This window comes from Pelophylax lessonae (genome assembly GCF_965119305.1).
Source record: "Pelophylax lessonae genome assembly, chromosome: 1".
NCBI lineage: Eukaryota > Metazoa > Chordata > Amphibia > Anura > Ranidae > Pelophylax > Pelophylax lessonae.
Window position 1 is genome coordinate 337917883 of NC_138768.1, and position 24180 is coordinate 337942062.

General features: G+C 43.1%; 1 protein-coding gene across 3 annotated transcripts in view; it reads left to right on the plus strand.

Moving 5' to 3' along the window:
• Positions 1 to 21831: 21831 nt before the first annotated feature.
• The window catches only part of SHC3 (SHC adaptor protein 3), a 147348-nt gene continuing 144999 nt past the window's right edge, over positions 21832 to 24180 (plus strand). The window contains exons 1-2 of one of the 3 annotated variants that reach the window (XM_082256230.1): positions 21832 to 22087; positions 23238 to 23880. In XM_082256230.1, the coding sequence (XP_082112356.1) occupies positions 23341 to 23880 (540 nt within the window). In that variant the 5' untranslated portion in view covers positions 21832 to 22087; positions 23238 to 23340. The other 2 variants (XM_082256231.1, XM_082256229.1) reach the window with 2 other exon arrangements.

Here is a 24180-nt window from a genome sequence, read left to right on the forward strand (position 1 = left end):
CACCGCGTGATCCACCTGAGGCGCCACACACCAACGCTCGTCGGTGGAGGGTGCAAACGGATAAAGCAGTTTAAACTTATTTGGCACAGTAAAGGGCTTCTTCAAATTGCGCCACTGTTCATTAACCGTATGGTGCAATTCAGCAGGACAGGGAAAAACCTGCGCTGATTTGCGAGTCCTCTGCATTCCAAAAGAGGACACCCTAGCAGGAGGAGTAGGCTCATCCTCCAGGTGCAAGGTATCCTTTATGGAAGCAATCAGCTTATTCATGAGTGCAAGCTCTTCAGGCGAGCCAGGGGGAGAAACATCAACCCCCTCCGCCTCCCCCTCGGACCCCAGAAGGTCCAAAGATGAGCGGGACCCCGAGAAGGGTACGCCAGCCACAGCAGCCACATCTCCCTCTGAATCAGAGGAAACGGACACCCTGGCCCTTTTTGCTGATCGTTCAGCCATCAGCATTTGCACCTGAGACACTAAGGAAGCCATTACAGCGGTCAGATCGGCCCCATCAGGGGTGCAGCAGCCCCCTGGTCCCCCATTAGGGCGGGGGGAAACTTGCTATCCTGAGAATCCATGCCCCAGCACAGAAAAGTAATAAAGGTACTGGCCCTTTAATACCACGGCGAGTGCAGCCCACCGCACACTGCTGTATGCACCGACCCCGCAGGGATAGATAACACTGAGCAAGGAATGACAGGACAAGAAGGTAAAAACCTGGAGAGAGCACACCAGACTGCTGCCACCGATCGCTGTTCCCAGAGAAAGAGGAAGTGATGTAATGCTGGCTGACTGATATAGCCTACGAAGGCTCCGGCAAAATGGCCGCTCGGCTGGGGGAGAAGGCTACAGTAAAATGGCGCCGACATGTGCTCGGCTGAGCACCGCCCGCCAAAATGGCGGTGAATGGCGCCAAAACACGGCGCTGCACAGGGACAGGGCCGGTCACAGTATTTAGGCAAAGAAAATGGCGGATCGCGACCGCCGCACACACACATGTCTGCACACAAAAACTACACCCAGAGCATAATTCACAGCAGAGCAGGATGGCCCCCCCCTCGCAGCCCACAGGCAGTGCAGCCACACAGGGATCTGACAGGGAGCCCGCAGTTACACAGACATGGGGGGTACCACACAGCCACAGACTGACACCCACACAGAAGGTCCCCACACAGAAGGTGCTTACCGTACCAGATGGCGTGGGGAGCCGTCTCCAGCGGCAAACCGCTATCAAGGCAGACAGGGAGTGCCGCAGCCAGGACGCTTGTGGACCGCAGCCATGGCGTCCAGTGAGGTAGCCACCTCACAGGCAGCATCCCTGCAGCGAACAGGGATGGGTCGTTCAATGTGCCAGGGTAAAACCTAAGCTGAACGCTCGATGGCAGGCTGGGGATCCATCTGGCTCTCAGCCCTGGGATCCAGGGTGGCCAGTCCGAGACCCAGCTCCGCATGACGATTCTTCATTTGAAGATCCCTAAACTAAGGCTGACAAAATAACAGCTAGTAAAGAAAAGAGAAAAAATACTTGAAATAAAATCAAATAAAGGGTAGAAGGCTGAGACTGAGCCCCAGCACAGGAAAGCCAGCTACTCCTAAGCTAGGCAAGATCAAACTGAGTTGGGAATGCTGGTGCAGGGAGGTATTGACTGAGGGGACAGCCCCTAGGGGTGTGTCTATGCTAAAAGCTTTTGTATTAACAATTCTTGTTGCCTAGCTACTCCTACGGAGCAAAGGTCAATACCCATTGGTGAGGACTTGGAAGGGGGCGGCGACTGTCGGAGGACGTAAGAGAAAGAACGCTTTTTGGACGCCATGGTTGTTCTCAATTTTCCAGGCACAAAGAACTGGAAAAGCACAGGCAGAACACTGGAAAAGCCGCCAGGTGAAATCCTGTGGTGAAATGGCATGAAATAGTGTAATCCGTTAGGATAACATCTTTGTATCATGTCATTTGGTTTATTTACATTTCTGAAATTGCTGCCGGTTCCACCCCCCTGCGTCATGACACTGGCAGGGAAGAGAACTGGAAGCCGAGCACACAGCAGGAGGACAGCGGGAGGATGGCGGGGGATCGCAGGGGAAGGTGAGTTTTATTGTGGGGTAATCCCGAGTGTGGCTCGGGGTTACTGCTTTTGGTACTCTATATTAACCCCGAGCCACACTTGGGAATACTACTAAGGAGGTTAAAGAACGGGGAATCCTCCACTGGGATCATGGTAGCTTTATTCAGTCTGGAGACCGTAGGGTCCCCCTTAGGTGGCACAGTCCACTTCTAGCGTCTAGCAATCCGCTTAGGCACCCCAAGGGAACGCTTTGGACGGTCCCATTCTTTATTGAGCATGTTGTCAAAATACATGGAAAAGGGAAAAACCTTTGCCGCTCTGGATGACTTGTGAGTGCCAAACATAACCTGCGCCTCAGTCGCAGTCGCAGCTGTATCCTCCATTTTTAGGGTCTCACGCACAGATACAACCAGTGCATCCACCAGCGTCTTTTCTTGCACGGTGGCGGAGGTAGGGATGTCATCCTCACTGTCAGAGGGGACAGGGCGCGAGGTAGTAGACCCGGCAGGGAGACCCGCGTCTGCGGTGGCTGAATCAGACTCAGAATCTGACACATCAGATGAGGCAGGGGTAGGTGGAACGCGTTTTTTGGCACCTCGCCCTTTAACCACTTTAAGACCGGTAGATTTTGCTGCTTAATGACCAGGCCCTATATTGCGATTCCGCACTGCGTGATTTTAATGGACAATTGCGTGGTTTTGCGACGCTGTACCCAATTGAAATTGATGTCCTTTTTTACCCACAAATAGAGCTTTCTTTTGGTGGTATTTGATCATCTGTGCGATTTGTATTTTTTGCGCTATAAACAAAAAAAGAGCGACAATATTTTTTACATTCTGCTATATAACATTCCCCAAAAAAAAAAAATATAAAAATCTAAATTTTTTAACATTTTAGGCCAATTTGTTTTCTGCTACATATTTTTGGTGAAAAAAAAATCGCAATAAGTGTATTTTGATTGGTTTGCGCAAAAGTTATTGCGTTTACTAGCTACGGGAAAGATTTATGTCATTTTTATTGTTTTTTTTTTATTTTATTTTTTACTAGTAATGGTGGCGATCTGCGATTTAATGTGGGACTGCGACATTGCAGCAGACAAATCGGACCCCTAACTGACATTTTTGACACTTTTGGGGGTACCAGTGACATTACTACAGTAATCAGTGCTAAAAATATGCACTATTACTGTAATAATGCCATTGGCAGAGAAAGGGTTAATACTATGGGTGATCAATGGGTTAAATGTAAGCCTAGGGGAGTGATTCTAACTGTGGGGGGGGGGGGGGTTGGGCTTGTGAGATGACCATAGAGACACGTGATCCTATATAGCAGGATTGCATGGTTTCTGTGATCATCTCAGGGAGAAGGGCACACGGCTGTGTTTACATCAGCCGTCCGTCCTTCTCTGTCAGCGGGGGGAGATCGCGAGTGGCCGGCGGCCATCGGAGCCGCCTGTCACACGCACTGACTCCCCAGCTGATGAGCGGGGGCGGCGGCGCGTGCTCGCCCCCTAGCTCCACCCAGGCGAGTGCCGTACATATACAGGACTGTGCCAGGGAGAGCCAGCCTGCCGCAGTACATCTGCGGCGGCTGGACGTAAAGTGGTTAAAGGCCATCTCCACCCAGGAGACCAACGATTCCAGGACCGCCTAAAAGTGCATCTATTGACAGCTGGGATCTGGAGGGCCCTGTGGCCTTCTTGAGGGGATCAGGTGGGAACACATGTTCTGCAGGGTCCATGATGTACCAGGGGAACCCGTCAGCAAAAAGTTGAAAAAAACTTTTTTTTTTTTATTTATATTTTAAATTTTTATTTAATTTTTTTTCAAACCCTCTCACGGCGTTACAGCGCCCCCCAAGAGGTAAGGCAGAGTGAACTAAAGACCCCCAGCAGAGAGAGAGACCCCCCAGACTCAACCTCCTTCCCTCAACCAGGGCATTGGAAATGGGTCGTGGATAGGTATTCCAGCATGACAATTACCCAAAACACACGGGCAAGAAAGCAGTGGCTCAAGAAGAAGGATATTAAGGTCCTGGAGTGGCCTAGTCAGTCTCCAGACCTTAATCCCATAGAAAATATGTGGAGGGAGATGAAGGTTCAAGTTACCAAACGTCAGCCTCAAAACCTTAATGACTTGGAGAGAATCTGCAAAGATGAGTGGGACAAAATCCCTCATGAGATGTGTGCAAACATGGTGGCCAACTACAAGAAACGTCTGACCTCTATGATTGCCAACAAGAGTTTTGCCACCAAGTACTAAGTCATGTTTTGCGAAGGGGTAAAATACTTATTTCACTCATTAAAATGTAAATCAATGTCAAATTTAAAACCTTTTTGAAATGTGTTATTCTGGATAATTTTGTTGTTATTCGGTCTTTCACTGTTAAAATAAACCTTCCATTAACATTATAGACTGATCATTTGTCAGTGGGCAAATGTACAAAATCAGCAGGGGCTCAAATACTTTTTTCCCCTCACTGTATGGGGTACTGTATCAAATGCATTAGAGAAATTCAGATACACTGGGGTTGATTTACTAAAGGCAAATAGATTGTGCACTTTGCAAAGTGCAATTGCACTCTGCAAGAGGAGTTGCTCCAGAGGTTAGTAAATGAGTAGAAGTTCTGCTGAGTTCCATCATTCAATCATGTGCAAGCAAAAATGCTGTTTTTTTTCATTGCATTTTTACCTCATTTACTAAGCTCTGGAGCAACTGCTCTTGCAGAGTGCAACTGCATTTTTAAAGTGCACAGTCTATTTGCCTTTAGTAAATCAACCCCACTATGTCCACAGGCGTTCCTTTATCCAAATGACAGCTTACCTCCTCATAGAGTGTTTATAGTTTGGTCTGCTTAAAACAGAACCTCATAATTCCAATGTTGGTTACTACCAATTATTCTATTTTCATTAGCAGATTTTTGGATATGGTCCCTCATCATTCCTTTCAATAATTTGCATACTATTAATATTAGGCTGACTAGTCTGTAGTTTCCAGGTATATATCTTAGCCCTTTTTTGAATGTTGGTAGCATGTTTACTTTTCTGCAATCAGTATATGAACAGATAGAATGTGCACTCTGTGATGATTGGGTCACTCTTGAAAGGATTTTCTCTCCCCCCAAAATCTTTGCTGAACTCTATCCAGTGGAAAAGGAATTTGCAAAGAAGTGGGCTATTCCTGTACTTCCTGCAATCTCCGTCCTAAATAAACATCTCACTGTATCTAATGAAGATGTTTCTTCTTTCAAAGACTATGCAGATAGAAAGTTCAAAATGCTCCTGAGGACTCTCTTTTTAAGGGCTACAGCTAACTGGATTTGGACAATGAACAACCAGCATGACCCTGTATTTCAGGATTGTGCTGTTAAAGAACAATTACAGCAATTGCTCTGCTTTTTTGTGTGGCTGCCCTAGAAAATGTCATGAGACAAATTTCAATAATGACTCTGATATCCTTTCATGTGTGCAGAATTTAATGGTGTAAAGCTTGGACAACTGAAGCTGCCTGCAAAAGGCACCTTTACACATATGCCCTTCCAAAAAAGATGCCTGTTTGGCGAGGCACTTGATTCATTTTTTAAAAGTCCCAGGGGAGAGGTTTTACTTCCACAGCTCCTCAAACCATAGAGCAGCTATGCGCTCTACCCAGACTTCAACCTCAACTTCAAAGCCCTTTTTTCAGCACAACGTCTGGCATGCAGGAATGCACATGCGCACAGCAATTTCCATAGAACAATGACCAGTCATGTGCACAGGAATATGCGCACACAGTGCCTGTTGGCGCCAAACAGCCTATTTAAGGATGCTGCTGCCTGTGCTCTGGTGCTGACTGGTCTTTCAGTTGTTCCCTTCTCTGTATGTTCCCTTGTTGCTGACCCGGTTTACCTCTGACCTGACCTTGGATCCTGCTTCTGCCTTGTCACCAATTTTCCTTACTCCGGCTCTGTTCCTTACCTCGCTTCTGCTCCTGATTCTGTTCTCACGTCCTGTTTGAGCGCCTACCTGGCTGTCATCTGTAATATATACCGTATGTGTGTGATTTTTTTGTCTGAGTTTGAACCCATGATTGTCCCAAACATGTTTGAATCCACTTACTGTTGCTTGACTTGCTACTTTTACTGGACGTCTATTCCAAGCATCAACCACTATTTTGGTAAAATATTACTTTCCAAGATTAACTTTAAACAAAAATTCTTATTAATGCTTCTAAATTAGAGAAATAAAACAGGTTAACAAAAAAAAAAAACAGGTTGGCTTGTTATACTGTATGTTTCTATTTACCAACCTCAGCAGTGCTTTCTTTGCTTCGCAGTGGCAAAAAAATAAATTCCAGTTTGTTCCACTTCCTTTCGGCCGATCCTCTGCTGCAAGAGCATTCACAAGGTAAACTTTTGCTGGCCCTGCTCAAACCCTAGGGCATTGGCTGTTTGGACAACCTTCCTGCCAATAACTCATCTCCCCTTCAGTTCTGAGTTCTACAGCTCAAGGTTTTTGGATGGATGATCAATTTATAAAAAAAATCTGCTTTCCAGCCCTCTCTTTGCCTAGAACACCTGGGTCTGGTCTTAGACACATCCCAAGCAAAAAATTATTCCAGAAAACATATAGTTACATAGTAGGTGAGGTTGAATAAAGACAATAGTCCATCCAGTTCAACCTGTGTAGGTGTGTTTGGCTGTAATCATCTCACATAGCCCTTAATGTCCTGATCCTTGAGATGTACGTCTAAGAGTCTTTTGAAAGCCACCATACTTCCCACAGAAACCACCTCTTGTGGTAGAGAATTCCACAATCTTGTAGCCCTAACAAAATTGTTTCTCCAAGAGCTCATGATCGAGAGCTGAGATCCGAGAGAAACCCCACAGTGAGATTCTCCATGAGAGTTCTAGGCCTAATGGTTGCCTTTTCACCCAATTAAAGAACTTTCCAACAAAACATTTTATTGGTATGGAAAAAGCAGGCTTTCTCCCTCAACTTACCCATTCTCTTATCCAGACAATCCCTTGTAAGAACCTTTATTCAAGTGGTTTCTCCTAATAGGCCCCCCTTGCAGCACCTTGTGTTCCATGGAATGCTAATTTGGTTCTCTCTGCCTTGAAAAAACCACCCTTTGAACCTATCAAAGATATTCCCCTGGAGGTTCATGCTGACAAATTAGCCTTTTGTGGGACCAATCACATCTGTCAGACATATTTCTTAACTGGTGGCCCTTTCCTTATAAAGAATATTTCCCTTTACTTCATAACAACAAGGTTGTTTTATTTCCAAGACCATCATTTTTTCCTAAGGTGGTTTCAGCATTCTTAGTGAGGACATTATCCTGCCATCCTTTTGCCCTACTCCTAAGCATCCAAAAGAATTGTTTCTACATTTCATGGCCGTAGTCAAAGCCATTAGAGTATACCTCAAAGTCGCTGCTTCTATTAAAACAACAGACTCCCCATTTGTTCTCTCTTTGGGACCTTGGAAGGGGCACTCTGCTTCAAAATCCACCATTGCACGGTGGATAAGGAACTTGATTACAAGAGCGAACGCTCTTAAGCAAAAACCTCCTCCTGTGCTTTTAAACACATATTTCACCAAATTAGTGGGTGCTTCTTGGTCATTTCGGCACCAAGACTCTGTAGCCCAACTGGATAAGGCTTCCACCTAGTCTTCTGTTCATACTTTTTCAAAGTTTTATGAGGTGGATATTCAGTCTTCTCTTCTGCAGATGCAGCTATTGGCTGCATGGTTCTCACAGTAGCACTTCGAATTTGGGTCTTTTTAACCCTGCTGTTTTTGGTCTGGTTGGCACAGTTCTGTTTGCCTAGTTGTTTCCCACCCTTTAAAAGAATTGCTTTGGGACTTCCCATGTTGTATGAATATGCAGCCTGTGTCCTGTTCTGTTTGAATAAGATACAATGACTTTTGACTTACCTGTAAATTCCATATCTTGGAGTACAGTACATGACACAGACTACCACCAAAAATGAGGATTCGTGGAGTGATGTAAAGTTATAGAGGAGGCTTGCCAGTGTCTAATCACCTGAAGATTTGCGCCTATAACCATGGTGTTTGAACAGTGTCCTTTACTGCACTCCAAGATAATATATTTACACCTTTTTTTTTTTCTAACTTTCTGTTTTAGTGACCTTGGTGTATTATTTCTTTATTTGAAAATAATAACATGATTTTTTTTATTCACAACTTTGTATTTATTCGGCCAAATTAAATTGCTTTTATATTGGGATTATCACATCAAAGCTGTGGTCTAGTGCCAATCCCTGGTACTGGAGTCTAAAACATTTGCCCAGTTCCTGGAAGTTCAGTTGTGGTTTTACCTTTTTACCTTACAATTCTGCACAATTCTTAGTTTTGCTGTACAACCACTGACACAGGACACATAAAAACTGTATCCTGTCTGCAATCTCTTCAAAGTGGCATGTGCTATGGAGAATAACAGATCTATTTCAATCAATACATAATAAATGTTATGTGTGAGAAGTACAGAATTTTTCTTAGAAGCAAGGCCATCTACTTCTTGTATGCTGTAAACTAGTTCCAGCCACATTGCTCACAATGAAGCTGAAAAGGTTTAGCTTCACTTCTCTGAAACTAGTATGTGACACAGGAATCAGAAAATGCCTGCTGCTGTCAAAAGTCCAAAACTTCTTCAGTCACAGGTATTTGCCCACATGACAAATTCCATTTAAGCCTTTGACAAACATCATATACCATACACCCTGTCTGTCCTTTTCTTGGCAGCCAAAAAGCATACATATGCATATACACTATATTGTCAAAAGTATTGGGACACCTGCCTTTGCACGCACAATAGCTTTAAAGGCATCCCAGTCTTAGTCCGTAGGGTTCAACATTGAGTTGGCCCACCCTTTGTAGCTATAACAGCTTCAACTCTTCTGGGAAGGCTGTCCACAAGGTTTAGGAGTGTGTCTATGGGAATGTTTGACCATTCTTCCAGAAATGCATTTGCTCATCCATGTCTTTATAGACCTTGCTTTGTGCACTGCTGTGTAGTCATGTTGGAACAGGAAGGGACCATCCCCAAACTGTTCCTACAAAGTTGGGAACATGAAATTGTCCAAAATGTTTTGGTATGATGACACCTTAGGAGTTCTCTTCACTGGAATGAGGGGGCCAAGCTCAACCCCTAAAAAACAACCCCTCACCATAATACCCCCTCCACCAAATCCCCCCTCCACTCTATGGGTCTTTGGCCAGCCGGCGGACGTGCCGGCTGGTCGCTTGGGACGGGAGAGCCCGGGTGAGCCATGGAAGGAGAAGGGAGGGGGGGGGGGACGTCCCCTCCCACTTCTTGTAATAACAACCGAGCGGCTACATAGCATCATTCAGGTACAACCACTGTCAGGTACGTGATTTGGCGGCAAGATAATTTTTTTCACTTTTTATTTTTATTGCTGCCTATATCTGTTTTGTAATATCCTTTCTGTTAATATTTCTTGCACCTGTAATCAGGTGCTTCCAAAAGGATCTATAGGTTAAAAGATTATCTGCTGCAAGATTCGTGTTCTGAGGTTAATCAGCTCAACTATGTTTATGTGCCTGAAACTGGTAGAAGCTCCGCAGTACCGCCTCAGAAATGCTGCACACTTGGACAGAGAGATGTTCTCTTTTTTTAAAAGGTGTTTATTTAAATTTTTGCAAAACAGTAACAAAAAAACACAAGGGCAGACATTGCCCATTAAATAAGTGTAAGGCAAGCATGTAAATTACACCAGGGTAGCAGAAGACATCTTAACCTAACAATGCAGGGGGGGGGGGGGAGTAGAGAGGGGCCGTGGCGGCCCAAATCAAGGGGAAAGGGGGAAAAAGGGGATGCGTACCACAGAAGACCAGGAGAACCAAGCAACTATGAGGCTACGCACCCAACCGGTCACCACAGTAGAAACACCCTCTAGGTTGAACATAGGTGGGGGGGGGGGGGGGGGAGAAAAAGACACACCAACAAGACTAACAACACCACCAAGGAACTTAAACACACAACAAACAAGAAAGACATGAGACAATGGGGGGACAGGGCTCACAAAAGGAAAAATAGCCCCAGCCCCCCAGCACACAAACAACCAGGGAGAAAAAGGAGGGGGGAAAAAACAAAATAACCGCTCGGAATCCCCTGCCCAGACGCCCAAAAGAAATAGAAAAAAAAAGGACCAAACTAGGCGCAGGCTTTATCCCAAAACTTGTACTGGAGGCGAGAGAACGTGGCCAGCCAGGGTCAGTCGGCTAAGACCAACCTGGGCAGTGTCCCCAGCATGCAACAAAAAGGAAAGTACTCCAACTGTAGCGTCCAATATCCAACAAGTCAAGGGGAAAAATGATTGAGAACAAGGGGGAATCAAAACAAGGCAGCCCCTAGCTCAAGGAGGGGGAGCTCCCCTCACTAGCAGGGCTGTAAGGCACCCTAACACTCCCAAAAAAAGAGTCCAAGTGGTCCTGGACGGGAGACGGCCATCAGGAAACTGAATCAAAACTGCAGCCGAGAAGACAGATCAGGTATCAGGGGCACGGTGTCCAGACACGCGGTCTTGGCGAGGCAGGGACTCCAACCAGGAAACAACAGCAGCAGGAGACTGAAAGAAATGTTCTTTATCTTGATAGGTGACTCGGAGGGTAGCAGGAAACATCATGGAGTATTGCATAGCCCTTTCTCGGAGCATCTGCTTGGCCTGTTGATACTTAGCCCGTAGAGTGCGGACCACAGGAGAGTAGTCCGGGTAAAGAGAGACCACCGCATTGTTAATCTTCAGGCTCCCTTTAAGTCTGGCAGAACGAAGGATAGAGTCTCTGTCCCTATAGTTCAGGAAACGAATGATCACTGTGCGGGGGGGGGGGGGGCTGCCCACAGGGAGAGGCCTACCCGGAACTCTGTGAGCCCGCTCGATAACGAAACATGACAACAGGGAATTTTGGTCAAACTCCTCCTGGAACCAGCTTTCCAGGAAGGACACAGGGTCCGACCCCTCAACCCGCTCTGGCAGCCCCACCAGCCGCACATTATTATGGCGTAGACGGTTCTCCAATTGTCCATCTTGTCTTCCACACTTTTAAGCCTCTTCCCGCACTGTCTCAAATCAGGGACCAGGGGGTGTACAGTGTCCTCCAAGTCACTAATGCGGCGTTCAGTCTCAGTAACCCGGTCCCGGACTTTACACATGTCTTGGCGCATGATGGTAATGTCCAACTTAAGCTCTGCTACCTTCCCCATTAGGTCGGAGTGATTTACCTTAAGGGCCTGCAGAACGTCTTCCATCCCATCCACGCTGGGGGACGTCTGGGAGAGAAGCTCCGGAGGAGCGGAGGCACCCGGTGAAGGCGGTGGAGAGGCTCCGGATGCCTCCCCAAACAGATCCGGAGTGGAGGCCGGGGAAGGCAGAGGCACGGTGGAGCGGCGTCCATCTTGGCAGGACCAGGTGGTAACGCTCATCCTGGCCGGAGGCTGCTTTTTCCTCTTGCCCATCCACCGAAATAGCAACCGGAGGCTCCCAGAGTACTGTACCGAACTCCCTCAGCCGAAAGAACCGAAAAAGGAGCGTAGAATCCTAAGGATGGAGCAGGATTATAGCAAGGGGAGCTCAGAGCCGCCGAAAGCACGTCCGCTTACATGTCCCGCTAGCCACGCCCCTCACAGAGAGATGTTCTCTAACAGATTATGTGTCCAAAAGTGCTTTGGTGTCAACAGTGAAAGAGGTATGGCCACAGATTACAAAGTGTTAACTGTGCAAGTGCTCTGCTCACTTCTAAGTCTGGAGTACCACCTTAATGCCGATTTCACATGACCACGACTCCTGCTGTATAACAGGCATTAGTGAGTGCAGTTCCACAGTGTCCCTGCTAGGATGCCTTAAGCTCTGCCCACACACTGTTCTTTTTTATTAAAGTGGTTGTAAACCGTTACAAATACCCAGTGACATGACTGGCCTCAGGTGATACGCAGAGATGAAACAAATTCTCCCATATAAGTTGTACCTGTTTATCTGCAGTCTTCTCTACATCTATTCAAAGTCCTCAGGTGAGGTGAGCTCTGAGAGCTGATTGGAGGGAAGAAACAGGACATCTTCATCAACAGCATAAGATTCAGACACTTTAGTAAATATTCTTGCTTACACATATGGACGCCTACATCAAAAATATTGACACAAACATTTTTTGAGCTTCATCAAAGCTAAAAAAAAAAAAAAAAAAAAAAAAAAGGCTGTGAGATGATACCTGTATGTATGAACCCTAAGCTGGAATTTCCCTCACATTAGAGACATCGCCTAGAAGAAAGTGAAGGGAAAACTCCTTAGCGGCAAAGATTGAAAAAACTAAAGCTTGATAGTGGTATTAACTATTCCCTACTCTATCCAATATGAACAAAATGGTTTTAGATACAATTTAAGTAAACCCAGAACTCGTTAGTACTTCTGAGATCATGAGTCTTGACCTGGAGCCAGATGATCAGAAGATCAGGGACATTCTGTCAGCATGAACAGACATACAGTTACAGTATATAAATCTCCAACATTAGCTATAAATTAGGTATCTCCACACATTAAAACTGAAGAAAATTTTTAAACACTTTATTATAATACTAAGGCACCATTCACACTGACCTTTTCCAAGCATTGTAACTTTGTAGCAGGGTGAGAGCCTGCAGCCAGGGCAAGTCGGTGTCAAACATCTTTTTATCACAGCCAAGAACTGTACATACATCAGGACTGTCATCTCTGAGTCAAAACCTCAATCCAAAATCTCTCTTTATAGGTTACTGTTGACCATTCTTCTAGAAGTGCATTTGTGAGGTCAGGCACTGATGTTGGACAAGAAGGCCTAGCTCGCAGTCTCTAATTCATATCCCAAACTCATTCCTCCACTGCAAACTCGTTCCTACATGTCTTTATGGGCCTTTGCTTTGTGCACTGGTCCAAATCATTTGGTGGAGGGGGGATTATGGTGCGGGGTTGTTTTTCAGGGTTTGGGCTTGGCCACTTAGTTCCAGTGAAGGGAACTCTTAAGGTGCCAGCATACCAAGACATTTTGGACAATTTCATGCTCCCAACTTTGTGGAAACAGTTTAGGGATGGCCCCTTCACGTTCCAACATGACTGCGCGTCAGTGCACAAAGCAAGGCTCAAAAAGACATTAGTGAGAGAGTTTGGGGTGGAGGAACTTGACTGGCCTGCACAGAGTCCTGACCTCAATTTGATAGAATACCTTTGGGATGAATTAGAGACTGGGATGCCATTAAGGTTGCTTGTGCGTGTAAAGGCAGGCGTCCCAATACTTTTGGTTATATAGTGTATATATGCATGCATGTGTGTTTGAGCTTTGGGGTGCACACCCTAATGCAATAGGCTGTGCACACCTATGGCTCTGAGGGCTATGTTCTCCTTGCTATAGACCATAACCTGTATGTCTTAGTTGCTGAGATGTGCATGGCTCCCAATGAGAAATGTGCATGGCTCCAATTAGATCTGCTGAAAAATTAAGTTAAAAAGCACAATAATCCAGCATATTTTATCAAGCGCTACAAAATGTAAGAGTATGTTTCAAGTGTTCAGCTCTATTCTAAGCCTGTGTTGTGTAACACAGCTCTGTGCTATGGCCAGAAAAATTCTCCAATTAGTTGCGGCCAGTTTGCAAGTGGCCAAAATTCTACAGAGACAATGACCCTGGATACACAGGGTCACCTAGGGTTGGTCAGAGGATTTCAAAAAGTGGTGGTACAGGCCATTGATATGTACAGAGTACAAATTTGACAGCTACCACTCATACACTCACAGTTCACACACATTGTATGCAAGAAGCGTTTACAACCACTGGCAAGAATCTACTTCACTTGGCTCAAGCTAAACTGCTGTGTGAATGGAGCCTTAGGCTCCATTCACACCTGAGCGTATTGTTTTCAGGCGTTTTTTCGTGCTTTTTTCAGGCGTTTTTTCATGCTTTTTTCCGGGTGTTTTTTAGGCCTTTTTGGTAGGTGTTTGGAGGCAGGTATTGACATCTAACAAAAACGCTTGTAATCTGCTCATGTGCTTTTTTGAGCGTCAGGCATTTTGCTTTAGGCGACAGAACGCTCATATGTGAACAGGGGCAATTGAAATGAATGGGATTTTGCTTGTTGGGCATTCTGAGACTTCAGAGATGAGCGTTTTATGGGCTGAAAAACGCTCAGATGTGAACAGGGCCTTAGTCTTTCCTTATGTGAGTACCAACAAGGAGCCTGCAGTGGTTGTTCCAGAATCTCCAGGTTACTGACAAAAGGGACTGGGGTGGAGCAGGGTGGTACAGAAATCGCTTTTTGAAAAATCAAAGTACTGAACATTATTGAAGTGTAACTCCACTTTTGTTGAGAAAAAACATTCCCCTCTGGGTAATCTCTGTATATTACAAGGACTTTAACAAACGTTGTTGCAGATTCCTATCTTTTATTATTCTAAAGAAATCCTGGTTGTTTCTCTGTGCTGAGTGGGTCAAATGGGAGTGGTTTCATAATTATCTGTCAGCTGTGGCAGCTGCAGAGCACTAATGAGGAAAGCTGCTGGATCTGCATCCCTTTAGACGTGTTCCTTTTGGGAGTATCTCACCAAAAATGACATTTTTGTTGCAGGGGATGCCAGAAATCTCACTTGTATCTTAGTGCAGACTTCTGGGAAAATTGATGTGCCAATCACACAAGCAGGAAATTATTTTTCTGGGGTGTGGTCAAGTAGCCATATTGCATTGCATTTTCAGAAAATTACAACAGCTGCAGATTGAAAACGAAAGGTGTATTTTAATAAAATTCAATTACAATATGATTTGTGTCACACTTGTATACGCTATTATGTTTTTTCTTTGTTTGCTATGTTTTTTCCCCATGAAAGTGTAGCTTTCCTTTAAAGTTAAAAGTCCACTTCAGAGGAGTCTTGTTTTGAGAGAGAGATGTGAAGCCTGCCATTGGCAAAAGGTGCAGCAATTAATCTGCGAAGTTTGCAAAAAATGTCTGGATACAAGGTTTACATAAATGTTTGGATGGCTGTCTCCTCAGGGATGTCTGTCTCTATACAGTGCTTGTGCACGCCTTCTTCAGCGCATGCGCACGCTCTGTAATTGCTGTGTTCATTAGACACAGAAGATCGCAAAGTGAATGTACAGAGCCAATGAAATCACATATGTAAGAAAAGTGTGCATTTTGCAGCCAGGGCTCTGTTTCCTCTCACACACTGATTAGCTGTAAGAGGAAACATAGTGTTTCCAAGTATGATTGGTTGATTGGTAGAAGGGTTTTTACAGTGTAATTAGACCAGCCATATTGTCTTTGTTTACTAGTCACATTAGTACACAGTGCAGCCAGCCAGAGTGTCCCTGATCGCCGCCACAGCAGTACAGTGCCACTAGATCAGTGCACTCAGCCAAAGTGTCCTTGATAGCCTCCACAGAAAAAGTCTGCGGGGCTAGGGTCCCTTGGCTGTCTTTAAAAACAAAAGGAATGTAGGGCTATAACAGCAGTAGTTTTTACCTCAGGCAAGAAGTTAGCTGATGTGAAGTCCAGAACTACCAAAAAAGAAGGTCTAAGATATTGGAGTTCTACAGAAAATTCTGACACATGTTGCACACAATGAACAGGAGCAGTTACTGAAAGAACTTTGGTTCCAGGGTGCTGGTTTGTTGATGAGAGGTTGTGCCTTATACCAATATGTTATTTGACACCCAGTCAACAGCTGGCAATGAGTTCTAAACTTTTCCCAGCATATTGGGGTTCTCAGACTTGGGTTTCACCACGAAGGATATGAATTGCTGATGACGAACACCAATACACATGGTTACGGGCTAGAAAAAAAAAATACACTGGGTCTTCAGATAACAAAACCATTGATTGTAGAAATTAAATAATGTCTTTAAGGCACCGATAGGAATCTGATGTTCAGCTACGACTTACTAATCAGTGAAATTGCTGACAGCGCCGGAGTCCAGGAAGACTTTGGATCTGAAATATTGTTCATCAGCAATTTGAAAGTAAATCTAATTTACCTTCAGAATACTGCCTGGATACAATAACATCATGCTTTATTTTCTGACTGGCTGGAATTTTTTTTTTCTTTTGACTGGTCACTCAAGGGGAAAAAAATCCAACCAAAAAGTAAAGGAGGGAAGACAGTCACACGGGTTGATTTACAAAAACTGGAGAGTGCCAGTGAAACCAATTAGCTTCCAGTTTTTTTTTTTTTGTCAAAGCTTAACTGAACAATCCAAAGTTAGATCTGCTCATTGGTTACTATACACAGCTGCACTAGATTTTGCACTCTCCAGTTTTAGTAAATCAACCCCACTCTTTTCTGCACATCGCAAATTCTAAAGTTAAAGTCAATTTTTACAGTTTCACAGCTTCTATATAGAAACTGTTAGAGAGCTGTGACAAGAGAAATGGTGCAATAAAGAGCTTGCAATAACATATATATACACAGCTGCTACTAGATGGATTAGCAAAATGAATAGCAAGGGTCACTTTAGCCCTTGAGATGCATACAGTAAAAACATCCTACCATCACAGGCCATCAGTTTTACCTAGGCATATCTTTATTCATAGCTATACTGGAACTCAGCAGGAGCGTGGTGCAGGACTGTAGTTGCTGGCAGTATTAGACTACAGTATCACCCAACATCTTGAACACCTAGGCAACCTCTAACACTACAGCCTATGTCCCTCCTGGTACGCTCTGCAGAGGTCACCCCCAGTGTGGTGTGCAATAGAGAAGACTGTGTTATGGACTTAGAGGTTTGATCTGTGCAGTTTCAGTTAATTTTTAAATAAATCTGTTAGGAAATAATCTTGTCCCGAGTAGAGGGTAGAGATAATTATTAGGACTTTCTGTAAATGACTGATGAATACATGATGAGTTTACAGAAGAGCAGTCACTAATATATATACAAAACAAAGTAGTTAGGTACTCATAAACCACACAGATATGCAAATATCAATCACATCAGTATGCTAAAAGTTTATCTAACTAAGTAGTTAGTTTTTTTATGTCCTGGACCAAGATGAATAGAGGCTTGACCAGTAAGTTAGTGTGTGTGTGTGTGTGTGTGTGTGTGTGTGTGTGTGTGTAGATAGATAAATATAATACAGTTATAACCACTTAATAAATTTTCAAATGGATGTGTATTATCACCACTAGAATCATTTAACTCTAAATCTCAAGTGATAAGAAAAAATGCTCAGTACTCTATCCAACAGCTATACAGACAATAGCTATACAGACAAAAGCTAGAGCTTGGAAAAAACTTTTATCACCTTCCAAACAGTCAAGGACCATATGAACACGGTGCTGATTAATAAAAAATGACCAGTAATCCTTAGGGCCCTTTCACACGGGCACTCCGTATGTCCGCAAATCATCCTATTTTTTTGCGGATGATTTGCGGACATAATGTAAGTCAATGGCATTGCGGATGTCAGCGGAATGCCATCCGCTGACATCCGATTTGCCTCCTTTCAGTTCTGTTCCGTTTTTTGGAACGGAACAGAACCCTATTTTTCCTCCGTTCAAAAAATGGAAAGCAAGGAAAATCGGATGTCAGCGGTGTCATCCGCTGACATCCGCAATCCCCATAGACTTACATTATGTCCGCATATCATCCGCAAACGGATGGGATGATATGCGGACATACGGAGCGGATGACACAAGTGTCATCCGCTCCGTGAAAAAAAAAAAGTCTCGCAGCGGAGAAAACCAGCAGAGCGGCCGTGTGAAAGAGGCCTAAGGCTTCTTTCACACGGTCCGCCTCCATAGGCGGATCCGTGTTCCTCAGCGGGGATCGATCCGCTGATCCCCACTGAGCCGGCGGATGACAGCTCCGTCTCGCGTGAATTATAATCGAATCAATAATATTATTTTATTATTTAATATATAATATATATAATAAAATTATATTATTGATTAGATTATAATTCATGCATTATATATTATATATAGATATATGTGTGTGTGTGTATATATATATATATATATATATATATATATATATATATACACACATATATATATATATATATGCATATATATATACCGGTATATATATATATATATATATATATATATATATATATATGCGCATATATATATATATATATATATGCATATATATATATGCATATATATATATGCATATATATATATGCATATATATATATATATATATATATATATATATATATATATATATATATATATATATATATATAATATAAAATGTGTTTTGTGTTTTGTGCAACGTTTTTTTTTTTTTTTTTTTTGAATTTCCCTCCCTAGTTCCGCTCCCATGCAGCATTGCTGCTGCAGGGAACGGAACTAGGAAGTGATCACACCGACGGTGGACGGAGGAGCGGCGGGACTCTCGGCTGGCGATCTCAGCAATGAGAGATCATCGCTGGATCGCCAGGATAAGGTAAGAGAACACCGCTGCGCTCTCTGCAATCCACCCCGAGCGTGACTCGGGGTTACCGATCCTGCAATGAAAAATCCACCCCGAGTCACGCTCGGGATTACCGTCTAGGTGGTTAAAGGTCTTGACATTTAGTCCCATAATCTCTGCTAAGTGGGAAAGTCAACCAGTCTGCCTCCACTCACCTGTATACTGCTGCTGTATCCCTTTCTTATTCCAACTACAAACATGGCCTAGCAAGGTTTTTAGGGAAGTAGAGTTAAGTGCAGAGCAGAGGCAGAAATAAATTATACCCTTTCAATGGTGTCAGTGGCAACACCGGAACTGGTAACAAAATCCTTTTTCATTGGAGTCAGCAATATTAACACCTCCCTCCCTGGTTTGTATTAGTGATAGTGGTAGCAATGAATTGAATAATAAACAAAGTGGCTAAGTGGTATGCACTTTCACCTAGCAGCACTAGGGTCGCTGGTTCAAATCCCAACCATGGCACTACCTGCATGGAGTTTGCATGTTCTCCCTGTGCCTGTGTGGGTTTCCTCCAAACCTCCAAAGACATGCTGGTAGGGTAATTAAATACTGCCTAAATTGGCCCTAGTCCACCAGAGCTGGAATCCAAGAGGGTGCCCTGTGTCACTTCCTTCAAACAAAAAGCTCCCTTCTTGGATCATGTATCGGTCAAGGATTTTAAGAAGGATATCAACAGTGACAATGCCAATAACACTCCTTCTCAGCATACACAGTGGTGCAGCTGCTGAAGAGTGACAACACTGCAATGAATACACTGAAGGCTCTGATGCATTGTCACCCTTCTGAAGGAAGACCTAAGGGCTGTGTATGTTATGGATGAATTCTAGTGAATAGGGTATACTGGTTGGGTTTAGGTTTAGATGACCTATTAAAACAGTTTTGGCACTTTTCCACTGCAAGTACCGGCTCGGCTCCACTCGGCCCTGCTTGGCTCTGTTTGGTTTTCCACTGCATGGTACCACATGGTACGGTGTTGGAGCGGTTCGGTACGGTTTGGTACGGTTTGTTTGCTTTTCCACTAAAGTAAAGTGGGTGGGATAACAACGATTCTCTGACCAATCAGTGGCTAGTAGTGACAAACAGTCAATGCTGCATGCAAAGGATTGTGGGATATGGTACTGGTATGGCCCTCTTGGAACCACAACTGAGGTGGTACTGTTTAAGCAAGCCATACCGCTCGGTTCAATGTAGTGGAAAAGCGCCGCCGTACCATACCGAACCGTTCCAACACCGTACCATGCGGTACCATGCAGTGGAAAAGCTCAAAAGCGAGCCGAACCGTTTGGTTCCATGCAGTGGAAAAGCGCCATTTGTTACCCTGATATCTCTACTTTTTCCCATGGCCATAACATGATTCTCGCTTTGCAGTAGCATCACATAGCCCTTGTTGGTTTCATTCTATATTTGTGTGGATAATGCAGCAAAACACGTATGATGCTATTAGTTAGCATTAAGGCAAGAATAATATGTCATAGCTGCACAATTATAAACGAGGGGCACCCTGGCATATGACAAAAAATGTTAACATGTCAGGATTTTAATATGCTTGAATTCACAAAATCCCCAAAATCAGGTTTAGGTGGACCTATCTTTTAACTAGATAACATGTCCATTTGTAGGAGTCCTAACACTGTTTGTTTGAGCTTCTTGCCTGACCTAGTCATCGAATCATTGCATTGACAGTACAGTTTGCAGATATTGATTTTTTTTTTTTTCAGCTTTTGTTTTCATGTTCACAGCACTGTGAACAGCCATAGTCATTTTCTTTTCATAATGGCTTATATAACGTTGTGCATGTTCTAATTCACAGAAAAATTAACTCCCTTTTTAAATTGCCTGGAGATATGTAGCGTACAGCCGAGACCTTTCAGCGTATCGTCATTCAACTTTTAATACACCCACGATATTTCAGTAAATAATTGACCATTATTTGCTTGCTTTAGTCCTACCAAAACCTAATGATTTCATTGAAAAATTCTAACATTTTCTTGTTCCCGTGTGCGTTTCCAAGGCAACTCCTGTTGCTAAGGGAGGGTTCTCACACTGCTTGTAGCTGTATGAATTGTTCCCTTGAAAAGTCAGGTAGTCTGAAAATCTTGCCGTTTTTGCGTATGTTTCTGCTTTATAAACCCCTACTGTGCTGGAACAGCTAACAGTAAATAGACTTACAATTGCTTGCTAATGACGTAGCTTCAAAGAGAGGGGGAAAAAATTATTGTAAAAAAATAATAAATGTCAGTAATATCTCTTTATTGCTTATACATGTTATAAGATGCAAAAAAAAAAATGCAGGCTATCTGTGTGCTTATACCATTAACAAAAAAGCAATACCGTTCTGATTCGGTACTTAAGAGAATAAAAGATCACGTCATTTAGTAAGACTTGTTTTTCTGGGGAAACACCTGTTATTTACATTGATTTTAATATGTCAACATCTACTTAAATGTCTTTTTATTCATTTATATAGATATTTATGGTTTCAAAAAAGAAAATATATTAAATTCAGCAAATATTCTATGGTATTATCCCTGTTTTATTTAGGCCTTTATATGCATTTCAGTGGCATTTACTGCCATTTCTGCTACTGTACTGCTCTTATTATATGGAGATTTTTAGGAAACAAATCAATATTTTTTAATTGCATGTTGTATTTTTGCAAAGCAGTAAGCAGTGACAGATTTCATGCTTCTGCAGTTTTGCATCAGTGCAATGACTTAAACCATGCTGATAATCAATTGCTGCACACGCAAAAACCTACGTTGTTCAATCAAAAGTATTTATTGTTGTAAGTATGCCATACTAATGAAAGCGTTAATTCAGTTGGCTGCATATGTTACTGTACACCATTTCATGTATTGTATATCTCGGTAAATGCACACCGTTTCCTTTTCATTACCCCATGAAATGTTATATACCACAGTTTTAAAATAGCAGCTTGTCTTTTATTTTTAGCAAGGGGTTAAATCCCCAGGATATATACTGTCCAATCCATTACCCATGAGACCGTCCTGCAGGGCTCTGATGCTCAATATGTCAATTTAATATGCCGGAATAGGCATATTAGACAGAATGAGCACATTCATGAATGAAGCAGGTATGCTAAAACATACGCTGGAGATAAAGATTTCATTTTTTTTTATCAAGCAGGCAGCGCTTTCTTTTTTTTTTTTTTTTTGTCTTCAGCATCCTTTTTTGTCTCCTGCTGCAAAGATGCATTTGTTTGTCTGTTGCCTCCTTAATTAGGTTAGATTTTGCTGTATAAAGAATGCTGCCTGTGATCAAAATGGACTCTTCCACTATTTAGCAAGCCTTTGTTGAATGAGTCATGCAGGCTGTCTCTCATTGGATGAAACGGTTAGCACCCAAGGGATTGCCAAGCAGAGGCTGCATGGCCCTGCTTCATTCACAGAATTATTGATATGCGAGCCAGCCCTTTCATTCACACAAATAGAGTTTCATTCACATTTTGCTATTTTTTTTCTTCTCCTTTGTAGCTAATGAAGAGAGGCTTTTGGGAATTTTAGGTGTTCCGTTGTATTAGCTAAGAGCTGAAAGTATCTATGATGTGAGTATTCGTTGTTGCTATGCTAACAGACAGAATGGGTGAGATGAAGGCTGTGAGAATACTGCAGCGGGCTGTGTCGTGTGCTTAATGAAAGGCTATTCTGCACGGGGAGCTCCATCTTCCATTAAGCATCTCCGTTATTCCGAAAGGGAGCAGAGGTGCTGGCTTTTTTTTTTTTATTGTGTCACAAATTAGACTAATTAAATATCTTTATTTGAAAGTTTATTATTTAATTTTCTTTGCTTTTGCACTTTCTCTGCGGCAGTTTTTGAATAATAGTGGGGGGGGGGGGGCACTTTGGTCTTTAACGTAATTTGCTGCAGTGGGAGACTTGACAGATCACTTATTTTACATGTCTATTGTTTAGCATCACCTGTGGCCTGGTAAATCGCTAGGGGAATTTCTATCCTATTAGGAACAAAGGATTTTCTAGCTTTTAAACTACCTTGAGTATTAACCATTAACTGAACAGAATACATGTTTCTTGTTCAGATCTAACATTATAATATAAACAGTATTACATAGTCTTCAACACAGTATATTGCTGTATTTGCTACTGCGGTCTATGTAAAGTAATGTTTTATAGAAAAAGCTGCTGATGTATAAACTAGCATTATTTAGAAGAAAACATAAAACTTTTGTGAAAGTGCATCTTAAAAATTTAGATAAATAGTGACTTTCTAATTTTTTATTTTTTCTCTCAATCACTCAAATCAATATTATCTATCAATCAGGATTTGCACTTATAACGTTTGGCCTGATATAAGAAAGCATATTTCATTTGATGGCGAATAGGGTTATTAAAGGTGTACATCAGTTTGGGGGGAAGAGGGGGCAAACTGACATAACTTGAAGAAATGATCTGTTTGCGAAGTTAGGGGAAGGAAATTTGAGAATTGATTGGTTCTATAGTGCTGTAAGTGGGTGGATGTTTTTTGTGCTACAGGAAGTGATTTGCAGTGCTCACTGAGCCTTTTGTTGAAAAGGGTCTCCTCATTTGTGTGAGTCATGCTTTTGCTGTGAGCGAGTTGGCAGCTCTAACCAGAAGTGGAATGTCATATAGAACTGTCTTGGGGAAATTCAACCCTTTATGCTCTTTGGTATTTTTCACAATTTTTCTATCTATCTGTATTTTTTTCTTTTGCAATAGGTTTTACAGGTATCGGTATGAACCTCTGGCAATGTTAGCAAAGGTGGTTCTTAGACTGGCATCAGCTTTGCCACAGCATATGAAAGAAACTAGGTAGAAGGGCATGCTTCAACGTACCAAGTACAACCGCTTCAAGAATGAATCTGTGACACCGGTCGATGATCTCTTGAGCAACCTGTCCATGAACAGTAAAGTCTCCACGGTCGCCGGTACTCCAGCTACAATTTCGTGCCCGGTTGCCAGTGCAGATTTACCGAAGGACCAAGAAGATGGATCCACCTCTCTTTGTACGTTTATTCACAAAGTGTCTCACTTAAAACTGTCCAACACAGGCAGCCTGTTGGGTATCAAAAACCTTTCCTCTGCAGTAAAGGAGCTTGCTGGATCCAAGTTACAGGGTAGCTCTCCTGCTCCAAGTACAGCAGCAGGAGCCTCAGACAACACATGTAACCTTGTCTCTACCCCTCCGTGTTCACAGCAGGACGTGAGCAAGATGAGCACAGGGAAAAAAACACGCTCAGATGAAATGCATCTGGGAGGTGAAGATTGGAATCAAAGTAGCAGCTTTGTCAATAAGCCTTCTCGAGGATGGCTGCACTCGAATGAGAAGATCCAGGGACCTGGAGTGACGTACATTGTGAAGGTTGGTCTGCTTGTACCCATTTCTGTATGTGCTTTCTTTTTTCTCTTTTTATCAATCAACAGTTTGGTATGTTTTTAATATTAAGCAGCACCTTGTCTATAGAACAGGATTTCTGATGGTTTTCTTGGGGCTGGGATGTAATAGACTGCCTGTTTATCTTCATATTATCTGGCCCTGTGATTTTGTGATCTTATATTTTGAATGTAGATTTTAAAACAGTCCAAAGCCCTTGCACCTAACCACCATACCTATGCAAACCAAAGGTGGAAAGCCAGTGCTGATTCAGTGTTTATCGCTTCA